The sequence below is a fragment of the Salvelinus alpinus genome, chromosome 4 (assembly GCF_045679555.1).
Source record: "Salvelinus alpinus chromosome 4, SLU_Salpinus.1, whole genome shotgun sequence".
NCBI lineage: Eukaryota > Metazoa > Chordata > Actinopteri > Salmoniformes > Salmonidae > Salvelinus > Salvelinus alpinus.
Window position 1 is genome coordinate 19,406,271 of NC_092089.1, and position 22,831 is coordinate 19,429,101.

Sequence of the window (22,831 nt, forward strand, 5' to 3'; positions counted from 1 at the left end):
GAGACAGAGAGAGAGAGAGACAGAGAGAGAGAGACAGCTAGAGACAGAGAGAGAGAGAGAGAAAGAGAGAGACAGAGAGAGACAGCTAGAGAGAGAGACAGAGAGAGACAGCGAGAGAGAGAGACAGCTAGAGAGAGAGACAGCGAGAGAGAGAGACAGCGAGAGAGAGAGACAGCGAGAGAGAGAGACAGCGAGAGAGAGAGACAGCGAGAGAGAGACAGAGACAGCGAGAGAGAGAGACAGACAGAGACAGACAGAGACAGAGACAGAGACAGAGACAGAGACAGAGACAGAGACAGAGACAGAGACAGAGACAGACAGACAGACAGACAGACAGACAGACAGACAGACAGACAGACAGACAGACAGACAGACACAGACAGACACAGACAGACAGACAGACAGACAGACAGAGACAGACAGACAGAGACAGACAGACAGACAGAGACAGACAGACAGAGACAGACAGACAGAGACAGACAGACAGAGACAGACAGACAGACAGACAGACAGACAGACAGACAGACAGACAGAGGAGAAAAGCATTGTAACCTACAGGAGTTCCTGAAGCTCTTCCCTGGAGAGGACATGACTGGTGTCCTGGTGATCGTGACGACCCAGCCCCCGAGCGGAGAGCGAGACCAGACGCTCAGCTATGCTACACCACCACTACAGCTAACCCCCCATTCTGCATCGACAGAGTGGTTACACACTACCTCGCTCGTACGGATAATGCTTCTGTGCTGCCAAACACACACACACACACCGCTGTGAGGGAGCATGTGCAGTACTGCCAGGCTGAGGAGACACTGCTGTAGTGGTGAGGAGAGAGGAGGTCTGCCTGGGAGTGTACCACTCACAAGAGGGGGAGGGGCTTCTAATAATAAAGACAGATAGTGGGAAACCAAGGCTGTATCATAAATGCCACCCTCTTCTCTACATAGTGCACTGCTTTTGGAAGTAGTGCACTAAACAACCTGCCAATTACCTTGTTGTTGTTCCCCCCCCCTTTGATCATCCTTAGACCACTGCCTTAGACAGCTATTTATAACATCCAGGTTCAGAAATGTCCAGATCAACTAGCCCATGTCAGCTAACGTTGTTTAAGCTAGGTTTCTTTAGCCCTTAGATTTTGTTATAATGTTTGAGTCACTCAGATATCATACGAACACATGGCAAAATGTGTACAATTGCAAGAAATTTGCTTTAAAACTGCAAAATGTTCTCTCCGCCAACAAGAGGCGTGTGAACAACGTGTCATGGCCAGTGGTTGTGGCCATAGAAATAGATGTGTCGCGTTCCCCAAGGAACCTGGGTTTCTTCCTAGGTTCCTGCCTTTCTAGGGACTTTTTCCTAGCCACCGTGCTTCTACACCTGCATTGCTTGCTGTTTGGGGTTTTAGGCTGGGTTTCTGTACAGCACTTTGAGATATCAGCTGATGTAAGAAGGGCTATATAAATACATTTGATTTGATCCTGTGTGAAAAGGTTTGGGAACCACTGAGCTACTGTACAATCTGCATATCATAATGCTATGCAAATGATCAGGTAATTAACCTTATCCGAGGCATTTGCTATATAAAGATACATTCAATGTACAGTGCTCTTCCAAGTGGAGATAAAATGGTCTTTTTGCTGAAGAGAAGCTCTTAAGAGATATTGATCTCTACAGAGACTACTGTGGAGGAGGGATTGATCTCTACAGAGACTACTGTGGAGGAGGGATTGATCTCTACAGAGACTACTGTAGAGGAGGGATTGATCTCTACAGAGACTACTGTGGAGGAGGGATTGATCTCTACAGAGACTACTGTGGAGGGATTGATCTCTACAGAGACTACTGTGGAGGAGGGATTGATCTCTACAGAGACTACTGTGGAGGAGGGATTGATCTCTACAGAGACTACTGTGGAGGAGGGATTGATCTCTACAGAGACTACTGTGGAGGAGGGATTGATCTCTATAGAGACTACTGTGGAGGAGGGATTGATCTCTACAGAGACTACTGTGGAGGAGGGATTGATCTCTATAGAGACTACTGTAGAGGAGGGATTGATCTCTATAGAGACTACTGTAGAGGAGGGATTGATCTCTACAGAGACTACTGTGGAGGAGGGATTGATCTCTACAGAGACTACTGTGGAGGAGGGATTGATCTCTACAGAGACTACTGTGGAGGAGGGATTGATCTCTACAGAGACTACTGTAGAGGAGGGATTGATCTCTACAGAGACTACTGTGGAGGAGGGATTGATCCCTACAGAGACTACTGTGGAGGAGGGATTGATCTCTACAGAGACTACTGTGGAGGAGGGATTGATCTCTACAGAGACTACTGTGGAGGAGGGATTGATCTCTACAGAGACTACTGTGGAGGAGGGATTGATCTCTACAGAGACTACTGTAGAGGAGGGATTGATCTCTACAGAGACTACTGTGGAGGAGGGATTGATCTCTACAGAGACTACTGTGGAGGAGGGATTGATCTCTACAGAGACTACTGTGGAGGAGGGATTGATCTCTACAGAGACTACTGTGGAGGAGGGATTGATCTCTACAGAGACTACTGTGGAGGAGGGATTGATCTCTACAGAGACTACTGTGGAGGAGGGATTGATCTCTACAGAGACTACTGTGGAGGAGGGATTGATCTCTACAGAGACTACTGTGGAGGAGGGATTGATCTCTACAGAGACTACTGTGGAGGAGGGATTGATCTCTACAGAGACTACTGTGGAGGAGGGATTGATCTCTACAGAGACTACTGTGGAGGAGGGATTGATCTCTACAGAGACTACTGTGGAGGAGGGATTGATCTCTACAGAGACTACTGTGGAGGAGGGATTGATCTCTACAGAGACTACTGTGGAGGAGGGATTGATCTCTACAGAGACTACTGTGGAGGAGGGATTGATCTCTACAGAGACTACTGTGGAGGAGGGATTGATCTCTATAGAGACTACTGTGGAGGAGGGATTGATCTCTACAGAGACTACTGTGGAGGAGGGATTGATCTCTACAGAGACTACTGTGGAGGAGGGATTGATCTCTATAGAGACTACTGTGGATGAGGGATTGCTCTCTACAGAGACTACTGTGGATGAGGGATTGGCGGTTAAGACGCGGTCACGCCCGTCCCGTCTGCGGTTAAGACGCGGTCACGCCCGTCCCGTCTGCGGTTAAGACGCGGTCACGCCCGTCCCGTCTGCGGTTAAGACGCGGTCACGCCCGTCCCGTCTGCGGTTAAGACGCGGTCACGCCCGTCCCGTCTGCGGTTAAGACGCGGTCACGCCCGTCCCGTCTGCGGTTAAGACGCGGTCACGCCCGTCCCGTCTGCGGTTAAGACGCGGTCACGCCCGTCCCGTCTGCGGTTAAGACACGGTCACACCCGTTCCGTCTGCGGTTAAGACACGGTCACGCCCGTTCCGTCTGCGGTTAAGACACGGTCACACCCGTTCCGTCTGCGGTTAAGACACGGTCACGCCCGTTCCGTCTGCGGTTAAGACACGGTTACGCCCGTTCCGTCTGCGGTTAAGACACGGTCACGCCCGTTCCGTCTGCGGTTAAGACACGGTCACGCCCGTTCCGTCTGCGGTTAAGACACGGTCACGCCCGTCCCGTCTGCGGTTAAGACACGGTCACCCCCGTTCCGTCTGCGGTTAAGACACGGTCACGCCCGTTCCGTCTGCGGTTAAGACACGGTCACGCCCGTCCCATCTGCGGTTAAGACACAAGCCTTTAGTTTGATCTCCTCACATTAGCTCAGCAGCTCTGTTTCTACTAGAAAGGCTTTGCTCCTGCAGTACTGAACAAGACCACACTGCTTCCAGGTAGCATCCCAAATGGCACCCTATTGGGCCCAGGCCAAAAATAGTGCACTATATAGGGTATTGGGTGCGATTTGGGATGCAGACACTGCTTAAAATCTGACTAAACAAATCTAAAAGTGTAGAGAACAGACATATAAAATATACATCTCTGAAAAGATCTGCAATTTATGTCTCAACGTATATAACAAATGACGTGTTGTTTACCTGGCTTGCTGAAGGGGACAAACTACTGTTCACATCTAATTCCTTTCTTTAACTCCTTATTGTGACATTATCTCTGTGGTGTATCTAATGTGTTAGATCACTCCAACTATAAATAGCAAGGTAGTGGGGTGCTCTAAGCAGTTCCCATCCTGGCTACAACAGGAAATTAATGTCATGTATAATGAGGCGAGGAGAATTAAGGAAATGTACTAAAATCACAAGCTAAAATCTTGTGTCTTACTGCTATTCTGGCCCATTCAGTTTAATTTATATGTTAATACGAAATAAAAGTCACAAATATAAATAATAAAAGCCACATATGAATATTAACTATACAAAAATAAATATCTATTCTACCACGTAACATTTCCAGATGAGAATATCCATGGACAATAACATTTCACAGAGAACAGCCGACCTGTTCAAAAGACCACAACAGACACACTCATTGATCTCCTTCCATTATTCATATCCTGAGAAGGCAACTCTGCATAGCAACATCCAAATCACTATTTTATTTTTTTAGTACCACACACACACACACATTAGTAAAGTGGTTATTGAATGGCTCATGAATGATTCATTATAGACACTGGACAGGACTAAGCTTCTAGCGTCAAACTCTTTTCAGGACACATCACTGTCAGGTTGATCCATTTCTCCTCCCCTCCCTGACTCTCACTGTGCCTGCGTCCCAAATGACACTCTATTCCCTATTTAGTGCACGACCAGGACCTCTGGTCAAAAGCAGTGCACTATATAGAGAACAGGATGCCCTTTGGGATGCACCCTGGGAGCCCGTAATCTGCCTCCAACAAGGGAACCTCATCATGTTTGCTTCGATAACGTCACAACTAGCTATTCTGTGAAGATACTGTGTATATAGCTGTGAAACAGATTTTATTCCCTGGGGGGGGGTTTCACGTTAAGATGTCATTAAACTAATGAGCGTGCACATCAAACACGTTGAGATGTTGAGCAAAACCACAGTCGTGATGACGTTCTCTTTCAGGTCTGTCTGCCAGACGGCGTCTCAGTTCCAGGACGATTCGCAACGCCTGTCACACAAACACAAAACCGCTAGAAACAGTGACTTCTGTATTGACTTGATCTGCATCCCATTCAGAGAGAGTGACTGGCCCTTTAGTGGAGATCCATCATATTATGATCCGGTAGACAGTCAAAAGGGGGTCATTCTATTGGGGGTCATGTAACGTTGCACTGTAGCATGAAAACTCATACCAGGACCAGGATATACGTGCTGAGAGGTTCATTATGACGTAGAGGTTCATGTGACGCAGCTTGTGCCAAAGGGATTCTATCTTGAAACCAGCAATCTGCTCTCTCAAAGACGCCCTCCGAGGTTAATTAATGTCAAGCTTGTAAATAATGACTATAACAACCCTACACGCTGTTTGATGTTAACTGGGAGACAAATTACACATCAGATGTGGGGAAGAACTCTGAGTGAAAGAAACGACCCATACGGCTACTGCCATGTTCATTTCCCAAGCCTCAAGACACCATGAAGATGTGAGACGATGTTCATTTCCCAAGCCTCAAGACATCATGAAGATGTGATACGATGTGAAACGGAAATTATCATTAAAAAAAACTGGCTTTTCACAAAATCCTAGTATAACATTTACAATATAGGCTGCAGATATGATTTTATAGACTGCATGTTTACAGGACATCTTACTGACTGTATAGAATAATGTTCTGTTTAGAGGGGACCTTACTGACTGTATAGAATAATGTTCTGTTTAGAGGGGACCTTACTGACTGTATAGAATAATGTTCTGTTTAGAGGGAACCTTACTGACTGTATAGAATAATGTTCTGTTTAGAGGGGACCTTACTGACTGTATAGAATAATGTTCTGTTTAGAGGGGACCTTACTGACTGTATAGAATAATGTTCTGTTTAGAGGGGACCTTACTGACTGTATAGAATAATGTTCTGTTTAGAGGGGACCTTACTGACTGTATAGAATAATGTTCTGTTTAGAGGGGACCTTACTGACTGTATAGAATAATGTTCTGTTTAGAGGGGACCTTACTGACTGTATAGAATAATGTTCTGTTTAGAGGGAACCTTACTGACTGTATAGGATAATGTTCTGTTTAGAGGGGACCTTACTGACTGTATAGAATAATGTTCTGTTTAGAGGGGACCTTACTGACTGTATAGAATAATGTTCTGTTTAGAGGGGACCTTACTGACTGTATAGAATAATGTTCTGTTTAGAGGGAACCTTACTGACTGTATAGAATACTGTTCTGTTTAGAGGGAACCTTACTGACTGTATAGAATAATGTTCTGTTTAGAGGGGACCTTACTGACTGTATAGAATAATGTTCTGTTTAGAGGGAACCTTACTGACTGTATAGAATAATGTTCTGTTTAGAGGGGACCTTACTGACTGTATAGAATAATGTTCTGTTTAGAGGGAACCTTACTGACTGTATAGAATAATGTTCTGTTTAGAGGGGACCTTACTGACTGTACAGAATAATGTTCTGTTTAGAGGGGTTCTTACCTTTGAGAGACTCCAGCTCTTTCCTGTAAAGAAAATAGGAACAACAGTTAGAAGCAGTCGTTTCACTAGTGTCACTCCTCCTCTGTGCCAGAGTCTTTACAGCTTGTTCCTTTACTACCTATGAAGACAAACTGCAGGACCAGGAATAACAGGAAGACATTTCAATTGTAACACGCTTTTCATTTAACAACAACAACTGCAAAGTGCTGCTACAGTGAGTCCATCATTGAGTCCATAATTACATGATGCTCATTCTAAAGCTTCCTTCAGATACAGCAGAGTTCACCTCCTCCTCTCTCTCTAGTCTACACCCTCAGATGAACAATAACCTCCCATCAGCTCCTCTCTCTAGTCTACACCCTCAGATGAACAATAACCTCCCATCAGCTCCTCTCTCTCTCTAGTCTACACCCTCAGATGAACAATAACCTCCCATCAGCTCCTCTCTCTCTCTAGTCTACACCCTCAGATGAACAATAACCTCCCATCAGCTCCTCTCTCTAGTCTACACCCTCAGATGAACAATAACCTCCCATCAGCTCCTCTCTCTAGTCTACACCCTCAGATGAACAATAACCTCCCATCAGCTCCTCTCTCTCTAGTCTACACCCTCAGATGAACAATAACCTCCCATCAGCTCCTCTCTCTCTCTAGTCTACACCCTCAGATGAACAATAACCTCCCATCAGCTCCTCTCTCTCTAGTCTACACCCTCAGATGAACAATAACCTCCCATCAGCTCCTCTCTCTAGTCTACACCCTCAGATGAACAATAACCTCCCATCAGCTCCTCTCTCTAGTCTACACCCTCAGATGAACAATAACCTCCCATCAGCTCCTCTCTCTAGTCTACACCCTCAGATGAACAATAACCTCCCATCAGCTCCTCTCTCTCTCTAGTCTACACCCTCAGATGAACAATAACCTCCCATCAGCTCCTCTCTCTAGTCTACACCCTCAGATGAACAATAACCTCCCATCAGCTCCTCTCTCTCTCTAGTCTACACCCTCAGATGAACAATAACCTCCCATCAGCTCCTCTCTCTAGTCTACACCCTCAGATGAACAATAACCTCCCATCAGCTCCTCTCTCTAGTCTACACCCTCAGATGAACAATAACCTCCCATCAGCTCCTCTCTCTCTCTAGTCTACACCCTCAGATGAACAATAACCTCCCATCAGCTCCTCTCTCTCTCTAGTCTACACCCTCAGATGAACAATAACCTCCCATCAGCTCCTCTCTCTCTCTAGTCTACACCCTCAGATGAACAATAACCTCCCATCAGCTCCTCTCTCTCTCTCTCTAGTCTACACCCTCAGATGAACAATAACCTCCCATCAGCTCCTCTCTCTCTCTCTCTAGTCTACACCCTCAGATGAACAATAACCTCCCATCAGCTCCTCTCTCTCTCTAGTCTACACCCTCAGATGAACAATAACCTCCCATCAGCTCCTCTCTCTCTCTAGTCTACACCTTCAGATGAACAATAACCTCCCATCAGCTCCTCTCTCTCTCTAGTCTACACCCTCAGATGAACAATAACCTCCCATCAGCTCCTCTCTCTCTAGTCTACACCCTCAGATGAACAATAACCTCCCATCAGCTCCTCTCTCTCTAGTCTACACCCTCAGATGAACAATAACCTCCCATCAGCTCCTCTCTCTCTAGTCTACACCTTCAGATGAACAATAACCTCCCATCAGCTCCTCTCTCTCTAGTCTACACCCTCAGATGAACAATAACCTCCCATCAGCTCCTCTCCTCTCTCTCTAGTCTACACCCTCAGATGAACAATAACCTTCCATCTGTGAATCAAGGCCAGAAACAAAGTCTTTCAGCTGCCTGGGTTTACACATCACTTAACAGCCAGGGCTATAGGAGCTGTTTAATGGCAAAGTACAACTAAAAACACAAATGTTTTTTATTTAACCTTTATTTAAGTCGGCAAGTCAGTTAAGAACACATTCTTATTGATCATGACTGCCTACCCCGGCCAAACCCGGACGACTATAAGCACTATAATGCCAAGGCCTGACATGAATCACAGGCATGTTGTTTTCCTTTGAACAGATGACATTGGGCCAGTGCTTAATTTGATCCGGATCAGGACCCGGCACCTCTCCGTTTCCGACTGGTTTGTTCCAGGGCCTATTTGGCCGGATCCGGTACCTCTCCAGGAATGACAAATAATTTTGCAATGTAAACATTCTAATAAAAGCCGATCAAAGTTCATTCGAGTTGCCTCAGTTCATTCTCCTGCCCCCACAAAAAACATAATGTATAAAAGTAGATTCTTAAGAGTTGATTTGGGTTGGGCCGGTCCGGGTTTATGGTTTGTGCAACATTGTAACCCGTTTGACGCGTGGCGGTGTGAGAAGCGCTTCATTATGTCTCACATAAATCACTGAAAGTGAATCTCCTTCTAGTTGTTATCTCGCTCCCTCTACTCTGCTAGACACGAGGAGCCTGCAACTCATCTCTCCAGCGTTGCACACAGAATCATATCCACGTGAAGGGTTCTGAAGGAACTGCAGCACCCCTGATGAATGGAAATACATTTGCCAACGTTATAGTATTACTGCTGTCTGTTGTCTGTCTGTTGAAATAAATGTAATAATTCAGAATACTACACCAGGAAGAAGCATAGAATTTAGCCACAGAGGACCAATAGCTGTGGATTGTAGCCCAATATAAATAAATAGCCTATAGTCGGGAACGCAGTGAACACAGCACCCAGACAAAACAGGCCTTTCGCAATATTTCAAATACAATCGAGGGAAAACACAGGTTGGAAAGCAAATGGCTCCTGCTGAAAACACTCTGCTGTAGGCTACCAACATATTAGATCAACTTCCAAATATTGTTTTACAAAAAGAGAGAGAGAAGCTTTTGGCACGAGCACATCGACAATCACCAGAGAGTGAGCTGCTCATCATTGAGTGATTCAGTGAAACTGGGCTCCCGAGTGACGCAGCGGTCTAAGGCTCTGCATCTTAGTGCAAGCGGCGTCACTACAGTCCCTGGTTCGAATCCAGGCTGTATCACATCCGGCCGTGATTGGGAGTCCCATAGGGTGGTGCACAATTGGTCCAGCGTCGTCCAGGTTTGGCCGGTGTAGACCGTCATTGTAACTAAGAATTAGTTCTTAACTGACTTGCCTAGTTAAATAAAATGTTACATAAAAAAGGACTATAATTTCCTCCTCATATTGTAACCTACAACGTGTCTCCACACACCGAGGCCTGGGCTAGTGATGGATTCAAGACTAGGACGTTTTTAATTGATCTGGGATTCTCAGTTTGTCAGTGTCATAGTGGCCTGCCGTTTCCATCATGTGTGTGGTATTAAATCAAGATTCTGTCAAAGTCTCCAGTCATGTAAAAAGACGTAGAATTTCATGTAATGTGTTTATAAAGGACCCTGGACTACAAAAAAATGGTCCCCATGTGAGCAACGTCAGTATGTGTCTCTACTCTACAGCTCTATGCCAATACGGTGATATGCATGCAATGCTTTATTATAAAGGTGAATTATTCTCTCTCTCATGCGTTCCGCTACCTCAGAACCCCCCAGGTCAGCCCACTCTCTCAGCCCACCCAATCAGATAGCTCAAATCAGTATGCTTGTGCCATAGACTGTAGAAGAAATAAAACTTGAACGTACAGCATAAGTTGAAAGTGTGAGATTTCAAAACTTGTAAAACCATGACTAGAGAGAGACTCAACGAATACAGCAGAGAGCTGCTGTTTGTATGAGTTCACGTTTAAGTGGTTATTCAGCATGGTGAGCTGTTTGTATGAGTGAGTTCATGTTTAACTGGTTATTTAGCTGTTTGTATGAGTGAGTTCATGTTTAAGTGGTTATTTAGCTGTTTGTATGAGTGAGTTCATGTTTAAGTGGTTATTTAGCTGTTTGTATGAGTGAGTTCATGTTTAAGTGGTTATTTAGCTGTTTGTATGAGTGAGTTCATGTTTAAGTGGTTATTTAGCTGTTTGTATGAGTGAGTTCATGTTTAACTGGTTATTTAGCTGTTTGTATGAGTGAGTTCATGTTTAAGTGGTTATTCAGCTGTTTGTATGAGTGAGTTCATGTTTAAGTGGTTATTTAGCTGTTTGTATGAGTGAGTTCATGTTTAAGTGGTTATTTAGCTGTTTGTATGAGTGAGTTCATGTTTAAGTGGTTATTCAGCTGTTTGTATGAGTGAGTTCATGTTTAACTGGTTATTCAGCTGTTTGTATGAGTGAGTTCATGTTTAAGTGGTTATTTAGCTGTTTGTATGAGTGAGTTCATGTTTAAGTGGTTATTTAGCTGTTTGTATGAGTGAGTTCATGTTTAAGTGGTTATTTAGCTGTTTGTATGAGTGAGTTCATGTTTAAGTGGTTATTCAGCTGTTTGTATGAGTGAGTTCATGTTTAAGTGGTTATTTAGCTGTTTGTATGAGTGAGTTCATGTTTAAGTGGTTATTTAGCTGTTTGTATGAGTGAGTTCATGTTTAAGTGGTTATTTAGCTGTTTGTATGAGTGAGTTCATGTTTAAGTGGTTATTCAGCTGTTTGTATGAGTGAGTTCATGTTTAAGTGGTTATTTAGCTGTTTGTATGAGTGAGTTCATGTTTAAGTGGTTATTTAGCTGTTTGTATGAGTGACTTCATGTTTAAGTGGTTATTTAGCTGTTTGTATGAGTGAGTTCATGTTTAACTGGTTATTCAGCTGTTTGTATGAGTGAGTTCATGTTTAAGTGGTTATTCAGCTGTTTGTATGAGTGAGTTCATGTTTAAGTGGTTATTTAGCTGTTTGTATGAGTGAGTTCATGTTTAAGTGGTTATTCAGCTGTTTGTATGAGTGAGTTCATGTTTAACTGGTTATTTAGCTGTTTGTATGAAGAGTTCATGTTTAAGTGGTTATTTAGCTGTTTGTATGAGTGAGTTCATGTTTAAGTGGTTATTCAGCTGTTTGTATGAGTGAGTTCATGTTTAAGTGGTTATTTAGCTGTTTGTATGAGTGAGTTCATGTTTAAGTGGTTATTCAGCTGTTTGTATGAAGAGTTCATGTTTAACTGGTTATTCAGCTGTTTGTATGAAGAGTTCATGTTTAAGTGGTTATTTAGCTGTTTGTATGAGTGAGTTCATGTTTAAGTGGTTATTTAGCTGTTTGTATGAAGAGTTCATGTTTAACTGGTTATTCAGCTGTTTGTATGAAGAGTTCATGTTTAAGTGGTTATTTAGCTGTTTGTATGAAGAGTTCATGTTTAAGTGGTTATTCAGCTGTTTGTATGAGTGAGTTCATGTTTAAGTGGTTATTCAGCTGTTTGTATGAGTGACTTCATGTTTAAGTGGTTATTCAGCTGTTTGTATGAGTGAGTTCATGTTTAACTGGTTATTTAGCTGTTTGTATGAGTGAGTTCATGTTTAAGTGGTTATTTAGCTGTTTGTATGAGTGAGTTCATGTTTAAGTGGTTATTTAGCTGTTTGTATGAGTGAGTTCATGTTTAAGTGGTTATTTAGCTGTTTGTATGAGTGAGTTCATGTTTAAGTGGTTATTTAGCTGTTTGTATGAAGAGTTCATGTTTAAGTGGTTATTTAGCTGTTTGTATGAGTGAGTTCATGTTTAAGTGGTTATTTAGCTGTTTGTATGAGTGAGTTCATGTTTAAGTGGTTATTTAGCTGTTTGTATGAGTGAGTTCATGTTTAAGTGGTTATTTAGCTGTTTGTATGAAGAGTTCATGTTTAAGTGGTTATTCAGCTGTTTGTATGAGTGAGTTCATGTTTAAGTGGTTATTTAGCTGTTTGTATGAGTGAGTTCATGTTTAAGTGGTTATTTAGCTGTTTGTATGAAGAGTTCATGTTTAAGTGGTTATTCAGCTGTTTGTATGAGTGAGTTCATGTTTAAGTGGTTATTTAGCTGTTTGTATGAGTGAGTTCATGTTTAACTGGTTATTTAGCTGTTTGTATGAGTGAGTTCATGTTTAACTGGTTATTTAGCTGTTTGTATGAGTGAGTTCATGTTTAAGTGGTTATTTAGCTGTTTGTATGAGTGAGTTCATGTTTAAGTGGTTATTTAGCTGTTTGTATGAGTGAGTTCATGTTTAACTGGTTATTTAGCTGTTTGTATGAGTGAGTTCATGTTTAAGTGGTTATTTAGCTGTTTGTATGAGTGAGTTCATGTTTAAGTGGTTATTTAGCTGTTTGTATGAGTGAGTTCATGTTTAAGTGGTTATTTAGCTGTTTGTATGAGTGAGTTCATGTTTAAGTGGTTATTTAGCTGTTTGTATGAGTGAGTTCATGTTTAAGTGGTTATTTAGCTGTTTGTATGAGTGAGTTCGTGTTTAAGTGGTTATTTAGCTGTTTGTATGAGTGAGTTCATGTTTAAGTGGTTATTCAGCTGTTTGTATGAGTGACTTCATGTTTAACTGGTTATTCAGCTGTTTGTATGAGTGAGTTCATGTTTAAGTGGTTATTCAGCTGTTTGTATGAGTGAGTTCATGTTTAAGTGGTTATTTAGCTGTTTGTATGAGTGAGTTCATGTTTAAGTGGTTATTCAGCTGTTTGTATGAAGAGTTCATGTTTAAGTGGTTATTCAGCTGTTTGTATGAGTGAGTTCATGTTTAAGTGGTTATTCAGCTGTTTGTATGAGTGAGTTCATGTTTAAGTGGTTATTCAGCTGTTTGTATGAAGAGTTCATGTTTAAGTGGTTATTCAGCTGTTTGTATGAGTGAGTTCATGTTTAAGTGGTTATTCAGCTGTTTGTATGAGTGACTTCATGTTTAACTGGTTATTCAGCTGTTTGTATGAGTGAGTTCATGTTTAAGTGGTTATTTAGCTGTTTGTATGAAGAGTTCATGTTTAAGTGGTTATTTAGCTGTTTGTATGAGTGACTTCATGTTTAACTGGTTATTCAGCTGTTTGTATGAGTGAGTTCATGTTTAAGTGGTTATTCAGCTGTTTGTATGAAGAGTTCATGTTTAAGTGGTTATTCAGCTGTTTGTATGAGTGAGTTCATGTTTAACTGGTTATTTAGCTGTTTGTATGAGTGAGTTCATGTTTAACTGGTTATTTAGCTGTTTGTATGAGTGAGTTCATGTTTAAGTGGTTATTTAGCTGTTTGTATGAAGAGTTCATGTTTAACTGGTTATTCAGCTGTTTGTATGAGTGAGTTCATGTTTAACTGGTTATTTAGCTGTTTGTATGAGTGAGTTCATGTTTAACTGGTTATTCAGCTGTTTGTATGAAGAGTTCATGTTTAAGTGGTTATTCAGCTGTTTGTATGAGTGAGTTCATGTTTAAGTGGTTATTCAGCTGTTTGTATGAGTGAGTTCATGTTTAACTGGTTATTCAGCATGGTTAACACCTGGTTCAACAGTTTCATCAGACATAAATGCATATTCTCCCTACTTCCACTTCCATGACAACCAGCACTGCAGTTGCAATGAATGAGGAGGAAAGTGTTCCGATAAGCTAGCGTTGTTAAATATTAGCGGCTTCGGGTCATTTTTAATATCGAGGAATATTTCACGTTCTCTGTTCATAGGAGTAACAACATGAATTGGTGCGTGAAGCAGAAATAATGCAGAGCGACTTGAGTTTCGCCATCAGCTGGAAGACCGTGTCCCCTTTTCTTAGCGGCGGCAGGGAGAGCAGGGAGAGCGGGGAGAGCAGTGAGAGCGGGGAGAGCAGTGAGAGCAGTGAGAGCGGGGAGAGCGGGGAGAGCGGGGAGAGCGGGGAGAGCGGGGAGAGCGGTGAGAGCAGTGAGAGCGGGGAGAGCAGGGAGAGCGGGGAGAGCGGGGAGAGCGGGGAGAGCGGGGAGAGCAGGGAGAGCAGGGAGAGCAGGGAGAGCAGGGAGAGCGGAGGGACGGTGAGTCGGATGAGGCAGCCTCACCGCTGTTCCCTCCCTCCCCTCATACTGACCATCAGATGCAGGTCATCAGTCCAGTAAAAAATAAATAAAGCTAATTATTATGCTCACTCAGCTGTGCCTCACAAGTAATAACACAAACTATCTATTACCAGTGTGATCATATACCTATATTCCTTTTTTATATCATTTCAAAATGGCCTGAGAAGAACAACATTGGCAGGACAATTGAAGCAGAGCCAATATGCAGTGATAATGTATTGGGCCTTCAGCCTACTACAAACCTCATTGCTATAGAACTGTTTTGAATTGGTTCATGTTGCATTAAAAAAATCTGAGCGGTAATTCTTGGCTTGGTAAATCTTGGCTTGCATTTTGACTCAGAAACTGATCTTGAAAAGGTTGGTGACCTCTGGCCTAGTCCATCTCCTGTTTCTGTAGTGAGACAGCTTGATGTACCAGTATACCTCCTGGACAGGACACTAGTCTATCTGCCACAAATGAGCAGCTACAAGAGCAGCTTGTAGATCCAGTAAGGTATTTTCCTGTGGCTAAGTGATAATTATAGCGATCAGCAGATTTTATGTGGAGCTTGTTCATACAGTGCATTTGGAAAGTATTCAGACACATTGACTTTTTCCACATTTTGTTTACGATATAACCTTATTCTAAAATGTATTTGTTTTTTTATTCCCTCTTCAATCTACACACAATATCCCATAATGACAAAGCAAAAACAGATGTAGATGTTTTTGCAAATGTATTAAAAAATTAAAAAAGGTCTGAAATGTCACATTTACCACAGACCCTGCAGCTGGTTTTTCCTGGGGCGGTATAGTACTATGATACTGAGGAATCCCTCTGGACGCAGCACAGTGGTGCATTAAGTGGTGAACCTGTTTTTATATCAGACAATAATTCAGGGATATAAAGTTGGCGGATGGTTGTCAAATTAAGTGGACTATTAGCCAGGACGAATTACCACAATGTTATTATGTTGTAAAATCCTGAGGTCAGAGAGAACGGAAAACCAACCTCTTTTTCTTCTTGTAGTTCTCCAGCTGCTGGACCTGGAAGTGTCTGAAGCGCTGCTGCTCACACTGACCACACAGGTTGTCCAGGTACATCAGCCGGCTCTCCAGCTCCTCAAAGTCTGCCTCCAGGTGGGCTGTATGTGGCAGAGGGAACATCTTACATTTAGTCATTTTAGTCATCCAGAGCGACTTACAGGAACAATTAAGGTTAAGTTCCTTTGCTCAATGGCACATCAGCAGATTCAAACCAGTAACCTTTCAGTTACTGTGCCAATGCTTTTTACTGCTAGGCTACCTGATGGAACTATTGTCATGACAACATCATTGCGCTGTGAAGCTGTATTTTATTGTTGTGTCTGTCAAACTGCTGCTGGGAGACTGTTGCCAGACTCTGTCAAACTGCTGCTGGGAGACTGTTGTGTCTGTCCAACTGCTGCTGGGAGACTGTTGCCAGACTCTATCCAACTGCTGCTGGGAGACTGTTGCCAGACTCTGTCCAACTGCTGCTGGGAGACTGTTGCCAGACTCTGTCCAACTGCTGCTGGGAGACTGTTGCCAGACTCTGTCCAACTGCTGCTGGGAGACTGTTGCCAGACTCTGTCCAACTGCTGCTGGGAGACTGTTGCCAGACTCTGTCCAACTGCTGCTGGGAGACTGTTGCCAGACTCTGTCCAACTGCTGCTGGGAGACTGTTGCCAGACTCTGTCCAACTGCTGCTGGGAGACTGTTGTGTCTGTCCAACAGCTGCTGGGAGACTGTTGTGTCTGTCCAACAGCTGCTGGGAGACTGTTGTGTCTGTCCAACAGCTGCTGGGAGACTGTTGCCAGACTCTGTCCAACAGCTGCTGGGAGACTGTTGCCAGACTCTGTCCATCTGCTGCTGGGAGACTGTTGCCAGACTCTGTCCATCTGCTGCTGGGAGACTGTTGCCAGACTCTGTCCAACTGCTGCTTGGAGACTGTTGCCAGACTCTGTCCAACTGCTGCTTGGAGACTATTGTGTCTGTCCAACTGCTGCTGGGAGACTGTTGTGTCTGTCCAACTGCTGCTGGGAGACTGTTGTGTCTGTCCAACTGCTGCTGGGAGACTATTGTGTCTTTCCAACTGCTGCTGGGAGACTGTTGTGTCTGTCCAACTGCTGCTGGGAGACTGTTGTGTCTGTCCATCTGCTGCTGGGAGACTGTTGTGTCTGTCCAACTGCTGCTGGGAGACTGTTGTGTCTGTCCAACTGCTGCTGGGAGACTGTTGTGTCTGTCCAACTGCTGCTGGGAGACTGTTGCCAGACTCTGTCCAACAGCTGCTGGGAGACTGTTGCCAGACTCTGTCCATCTGCTGCTGGGAGACTGTTGCCAGACTCTGTCCATCTGCTGCTGGGAGACTGTTGCCAGACTCTGTCCATCTGCTGCTGGGAGACTGTTGCCAGACTCTGTCCAACTGCTGCTTGGAGACTGTTGCCAGACTCTGTCCAACTGCTGCTGGGAGACTATTGTGTCTGTCCAACTGCTGCTGGGAGACTGTTGTGTCTGTCCAACTGCTGCTGGGAGACTGTTGTGTCTGTCCAACTGCTGCTGGGAGACTATTGTGTCTGTCCAACTGCTGCTGGGAGACTGTTGTGTCTGTCCAACTGCTGCTGGGAGACTGTTGTGTCTGTCCATCTGCTGCTGGGAGACTGTTGTGTCTGTCCAACTGCTGCTGGGAGACTGTTGTGTCTGTCCAACTGCTGCTGGGAGACTGTTGTGTCTGTCCAACTGCTGCTGGGAGACTGTTGTGTCTGTCCAACTGCTGCTGGGAGACTGTTGTGTCTGTCCAACTGCTGCTGGGAGACTGTTGTGTCTGTCCAACTGCTGCTGGGAGACTGTTGTGTCTGTCCAACTGCTGCTGGGAGACTGTTGCGTCTGTCCAACTGCTGCTGGGAGACTGTTGCGTCTGTCCAACTGCTGCTGGGAGACTGTTGCGTCTGTCCAACTGCTGCTGGGAGACTGTTACGTCTGTCCAACTGCTGCTGGGAGACTGTTACGTCTGTCCAACTGCTGCTGGGAGACTGTTGCGTCTGTCCAACTGCTGCTGGGAGACTGTTGTGTCTGTCCAACTGCTGCTGGGAGACTGTTGTGTCTGTCCAACTGCTGCTGGGAGACTGTTGTGTCTGTCCAACTGCTGCTGGGAGACTGTTGTGTCTGTCCAACTGCTGCTGGGAGACTGTTGTGTCTGTCCAACTGCTGCTGGGAGACTGTTGTGTCTGTCCAACTGCTGCTGGGAGACTGTTGTGTCTGTCCAACTGCTGCTGGGAGACTGTTGTGTCTGTCCAACTGCTGCTGGGAGACTGTTGCCAGTCTGTATAATATTTTCATGTGAATAATTCCAATAAAACACAAAGGAACTATTATTCACTACACTACTGAAACACAAGTGAACACTGACATCTGGTGGTCATATAGGGAAACTGTTTGTACTTGGAGCACTATTTATTAATTTAATTTTTATCTAACTAGGCAAGTCAGTTAAGAACAAATTTTTATTTACAATGACGGCCTACTCCGGCCAAACCCTCCCCTAACCTTAGACCGCTGCGCCACTCGGGAGCCCAACCACTATCACTGTCCAAAGTCAAAGACAACTAAAAAGGAAATGTGCCATATTTGAGGCATTATCTGGAACTCTATACAGGGCAGGAACAAATCTAACAAATGGAAATATTCAAAATAAAGTTAAAGATCCACTGAATTCTATTCAACTTCTTTCACCTTCCTAGAACACTTCTCTCAGTCTGTTCATTCTGGAATTTCCCATGTGCTCGCTACAATTCACATCATGTGCAACTCATTGGCTGAGACAGGAGACACCCATTCTAGAATGATGGAATGAAAGTCCTCAGAGTTCTAAACAGTCCAACTACTATCTAACACGGATTACAGGGTTCCAATTCCATGAACAATGTAGAAAACTAGAAACTATTTAGAGAAGACCGATACATACTGGTAGAGGCCGATGCATGGAATAACACGGAAAGTATCAAAGACTACTCCGTGCTGCATGGTATCTGACGTGGAAGTAATTCAAGCTACCTACGGCGGTGGCTTAGGAATCTGATTCTGAAGTCAGATTTGATGTCAGATCCGTCTCCTTAGACTATAAACGTGTTGTGTTTCAAACTAGCCATGTGTAAAAAGGCTTCATCTTTTCCCGTTGTCTCCGTCGTTGCCTACCTACCCCCCATTCACCATGTTGGCACTAGTAGCTGTTATTACCCCAGTGCCAGCTGAAGCTCCCCAGGTAACAGGCAGGCCGTGCCAGCTGAAGCTCCCCAGGTAACAGGCAGGCCGTGCCAGCTGAAGCTCCCCAGGTAACAGGCAGGCCGTGCCAGCTGAAGCTCCCCAGGTAACAGGCAGGCCGTGCCAGCTGAAGCTCCCCAGGTAACAGGCAGGCCGTGCCAGCTGAAGCTCCCCAGGTAACAGGCAGGCCGTGCCAGCTGAAGCTCCCCAGGTAACAGGCAGGCCGTGCCAGCTGAAGCTCCCCAGGTAACAGGCAGGCCGTGCCAGCTGAAGCTCCCCAGGTAACAGGCAGGCCGTGCCAGCTGAAGCTCCCCAGGTAACAGGCAGGCCGTGCCAGCTGAAGCTCCCCAGGTAACAGGCAGGCCGTGCCAGCTGAAGCTCCCCAGGTAACAGGCAGGCCGTGCCAGCTGAAGCTCCCCAGGTAACAGGCAGGCCGTGCCAGCTGAAGCTCCCCAGGTAACAGGCAGGCCGTGCCAGCTGAAGCTCCCCAGGTAACAGGCAGGCCGTGCCAGCTGAAGCTCCCCAGGTAACAGGCAGGCCGTGCCAGCTGAAGCTCCCCAGGTAACAGGCAGGCCGTGCCAGCTGAAGCTCCCCAGGTAACAGGCAGGCCGTGCCAGCTGAAGCTCCCCAGGTAACAGGCAGGCCGTGCCAGCTGGTGCCCTACAGTATCACCGCTCTCTCCAGGTGAACACAGCTCAGCCCGTCATAAACACCTCTGACCTCAACCTACTCTACACAATGGTAACAAAAGGCCAAAAATAAATCAATTAAGAGTGCCATTGACATTCAGTAAGTCAGGGAATTGTGACATTTCTCTCCACTATAATATGATCCACTGTTGACTGGTCCTCAAGGTTTCCTGGTGCAGTCTATGATACGTAGGCTACGTCCTGACTTTCCACCCTTCCCCCCCCCCCCCCCAAGTGTGCACTTGGTGTAAGCATTGTCTGGAGAGTTTCCACCGTTGTAAAAATCCATGCGAGAAAGAGTGTGCAAGTACACACTTGAGCAGAAGAGTGAAGACTCTAAACTCCGACATAGTGCACACTCACCGATGCGATTGGTGCACGTCTCCAGGTCTGTGAGGAAGCCTGGGATCTGCTGTAGTTGTTCTTGTAGTTCCACCACTGCTGCTCTTCTCTTCTCCCAGTGTGCAGACAGCATCACCACCTCTCCATCCACTGTCTGAGACATACAGACAGACATACATAGAAGACAAGACGAGAGAGAAAGACAGACGAGAGAGAGAGAGAGAAAGAATTCGAGAGAGAGAGAAGACGAGAGAGAGAAGATGAGAGAGAGAAGATGAGAGAGAGAAGATGAGAGAGAGAAGACGAGAGAGAGAGAAGACGAGAGAGAGAGAAGACGAGAGAGAGAAGACGAGAGAGAGAGAAGATGAGAGAAAGACAGACGAGAGAGAGAAAACGAGAAAGAATTCGAGAGAGAGAGAAGACGAGAGAGAGAAGACGAGAGAGAGAAGACGAGAGAGAGAAGACGAGAGAAGATGAGAGAGAGAAGACGAGAGAGAGAGAAGACGAGAGAGAGAGAAGACGAGAGAGAGAGAAGACGAGAGAGAAGACGAGAGAGAAGACGAGAGAGAGAGAAGACGAGAGAGAGAGAAGACGAGAGAGAGAAGACGAGAGAGAGAAGACGAGAGAAAGACAGACGAGAGAGAGAAGACGAGAAAGAATTCGAGAGAGAGAAGACGAGAAAGAATTCGAGAGAGAGAGAAGACGAGAGAGAGAGAAGATGAGAGAGAGAGAAGATGAGAGAGAGAGAAGATGAGAGAGAGAGAGAAGATGAGAGAGAGAGAAGATGAGAGAGAGAAGACGAGATGTTCCTATGTATTATTATTCTTGATGGGTAATTCAATGCAATTCTAATTAATACATTGAGCTACAGTTCATACAAACCTGTCCAGCTTTCCCACAATCTTTAGCTTTTCTGTGGAGAGTCACCCAGGTGTCTTCGTACCTTCGAAACACAAGAAACAAATAAGGCCTTCTGTTTTCTTCCCTTGACATTATGCTACTGTACGTGTATTCAGACCACTGATTGTTTTAATGTCTGCATCACAAATGGCACACTATTCCCTATATTGTGCACTAATTTAGACCCTGTGGGGCCTGGTCCAAAGAGACCTGTGGGGCCTGGTCCAAAGAGACCTGTGGGGCCTGGTCCAAAGAGACCTGTGGGGCCTGGTCCAAAGAGACCTGTGGGGCCTGGTCAAAAGAGACCTGTGGGGCCTGGTCAAAAGAGACCTCTGGGGCCTGGTCCAAAGAGACCTCTGGGGCCTGGTCCAAAGAGACCTGTGGGGCCTGGTCCAAAGAGACCTGTGGGGCCTGGTCCAAAGAGACCTGTGGGGCCTGGGGCCTGGTCCAAAGAGACCTGTGGGGCCTGGGGCCTGGTCCAAAGAGACCTGTGGGGCCTGGTCAAAAGCAGTATCCAATGCTCTCATTTGGACGTATCCAATGAGAGCAACACCTACCGACTGAGCAGTTCTACTCCAGCAGAAAACTGTGTCAGATGTTCATGTCTGTTGAGAGACAGGAAATGAGTCATTAAGGGAAATAGACTATGAAGAGGATATAAGAGAATGAAAGTGGATGTAAATGGATGATTTGACTGGCACTCCTGGGCCGTATTCATAAAGCGCCTTAAAGTGCTGATCTAAGATCAGGTCCTCTCTGTCCATATAGTCTTTATTCATTATGATCTTAAAGGCCAACCTGATATTAGATCATCACTCAGTTAAGTTAATAAATATATATTTTAAAATGTTATCACTCCAACTCTGAGACACTATGGATACACTATGAGACACTGAGACACTATGGATACACTCTGAGACACTATGGATACAGGTCTGCCTTACCTAGGTTTCGGCTTTACTTTGGCCTCCTTTGATTTGTCACTCAGAGTCTTCATCCTGAAGGGAAATTATAAAGATGTGAGCAGGTAAAAAAAATGTATATATGGGACAGCCGTCACAGCAATGTAAATATTCATTGGATGACAGTAGACACTTTGTCTGTTTCCTAAATGGCACCCTATTCCCTATATAGTGCACCAATTTATACCAGAACCCAAAGTAGTGCACTATATAGGGAATAGGGTGCCATAAACATTGGCTGAGACTTTTTCTGCTTCAGCCTTCCGGCATCAGGTTCCAGTCCAGAATGTCCTGTCTCGCTCACTTCCATCACATGATGGTCAGCTGAATGTAATCAACTTAACTAGCTGTAGTTAGCTAACTGTATCAATAAGCTTTGGCAGCATCTAAATCTAAATGGAAATTCATGGTTTTCATTTATTGCCCGCGTGGGTGTGTTTTGCCAGTGTTTTGTGTTTAGTATTAGCTAGCTACGCAAAACGTGTTCGATGGTTTCGTCCCACACAGTTACATCCAGCTAGATAGCCTTTCAGTCATGCTGGCAAGGAGGGAGAAACTAGCTAGCTAATTAACGTAGATGGTTTTTTAAAAATTGCTAATACAGCCATGTCAGAACAGGCAGGGTCACAAGACACAGAGCCATGAATGAAGCATTAGCTATAAAAGTAGCTTTAATACAAACCCCGTTGTGAAATCTTGCTGCACGGTCTGCAACCTCTCTTTGAAATTCTCAAACATCTTCCTGGTTTCTTCCAAGCTGCAAATACGTTGTTTGTCGTCGCATTAACTGTATTAGCTAGCTTCTTTGTGAATATTCCTCAAGTGCCATGTCAAGCTACGGGTCAATGTTCAGATTGTATACTTCTATAAGTAGCTAAAGTCTGATAGATGGCTGTCGTTTGGTCTTTGCTCAGCTGTTTTCCAGACGCAGTGTCAACATGCAGTGGGGTTGTTGAGTGGAATCAGGGTTGCGCAGCTATGCGCAGCCGACATTCTTTCACATAGAACACAGGAAGCCATTCATTAGGTACATCAAAATGTTACAAAAACTAATTTCACAGTATTTTGAGAATAAAATTATTGTGAGTTTACATTAATATTTGTGTGTGTAGCATAGCTTCTAAAAACGGTTTTGTACGAATGAACAGGTAACATGGTTAGAATGAACAACCCGGTAGGTGGCGACAAAACCTTGTTTACGTCTATGTGTT

At 44.7% G+C, this 22,831-nt stretch overlaps 2 protein-coding genes across 2 annotated transcripts in view; one reads left to right on the plus strand and one right to left on the minus strand.

Annotated features, from left to right (window-relative positions):
* mylipb (myosin regulatory light chain interacting protein b) overlaps nt 1–22,831 on the plus strand; it is a 61,614-nt gene that overhangs the window by 9,698 nt on the left and 29,085 nt on the right. The gene's annotated exons all lie outside the window — the stretch shown is intronic.
* Nucleotides 3,307–22,753, minus strand: LOC139572236 (dysbindin-A-like). Its single transcript, XM_071394887.1, has 8 exons — nt 22,303–22,753; nt 21,603–21,656; nt 21,216–21,263; nt 20,641–20,701; nt 19,780–19,912; nt 15,462–15,594; nt 6,536–6,598; nt 3,307–3,364 (listed from the first exon to the last, which is right to left on the minus strand). The coding sequence occupies exons 1-8, from the start codon at nt 22,356–22,358 to the stop codon at nt 3,307–3,309; spliced, it is 606 nt and encodes a 201-aa protein (XP_071250988.1). The 5' UTR covers nt 22,359–22,753.

Excerpts from the sequence above, each read along its gene's own strand:
- LOC139572236 (XM_071394887.1), bottom strand. The coding sequence starts at position 22,358 with ATGTTTGAGAATTTCAAAGAGAGGTTGCAGACCGTGCAGCAAGATTTC. Across the intron at positions 19,913-20,640 it reads ATTGTGGGAAAGCTGGACAG|ACAGTGGATGGAGAGGTGGT; the intron begins GTTTGTATGAAC and ends TGTATGTCTCAG. Across the intron at positions 3,365-6,535 it reads AACATTATTCTGTACAGTCA|ACGGGACGGGCGTGACCGCG; the intron begins GTAAGGTCCCCT and ends TCTTAACCGCAG.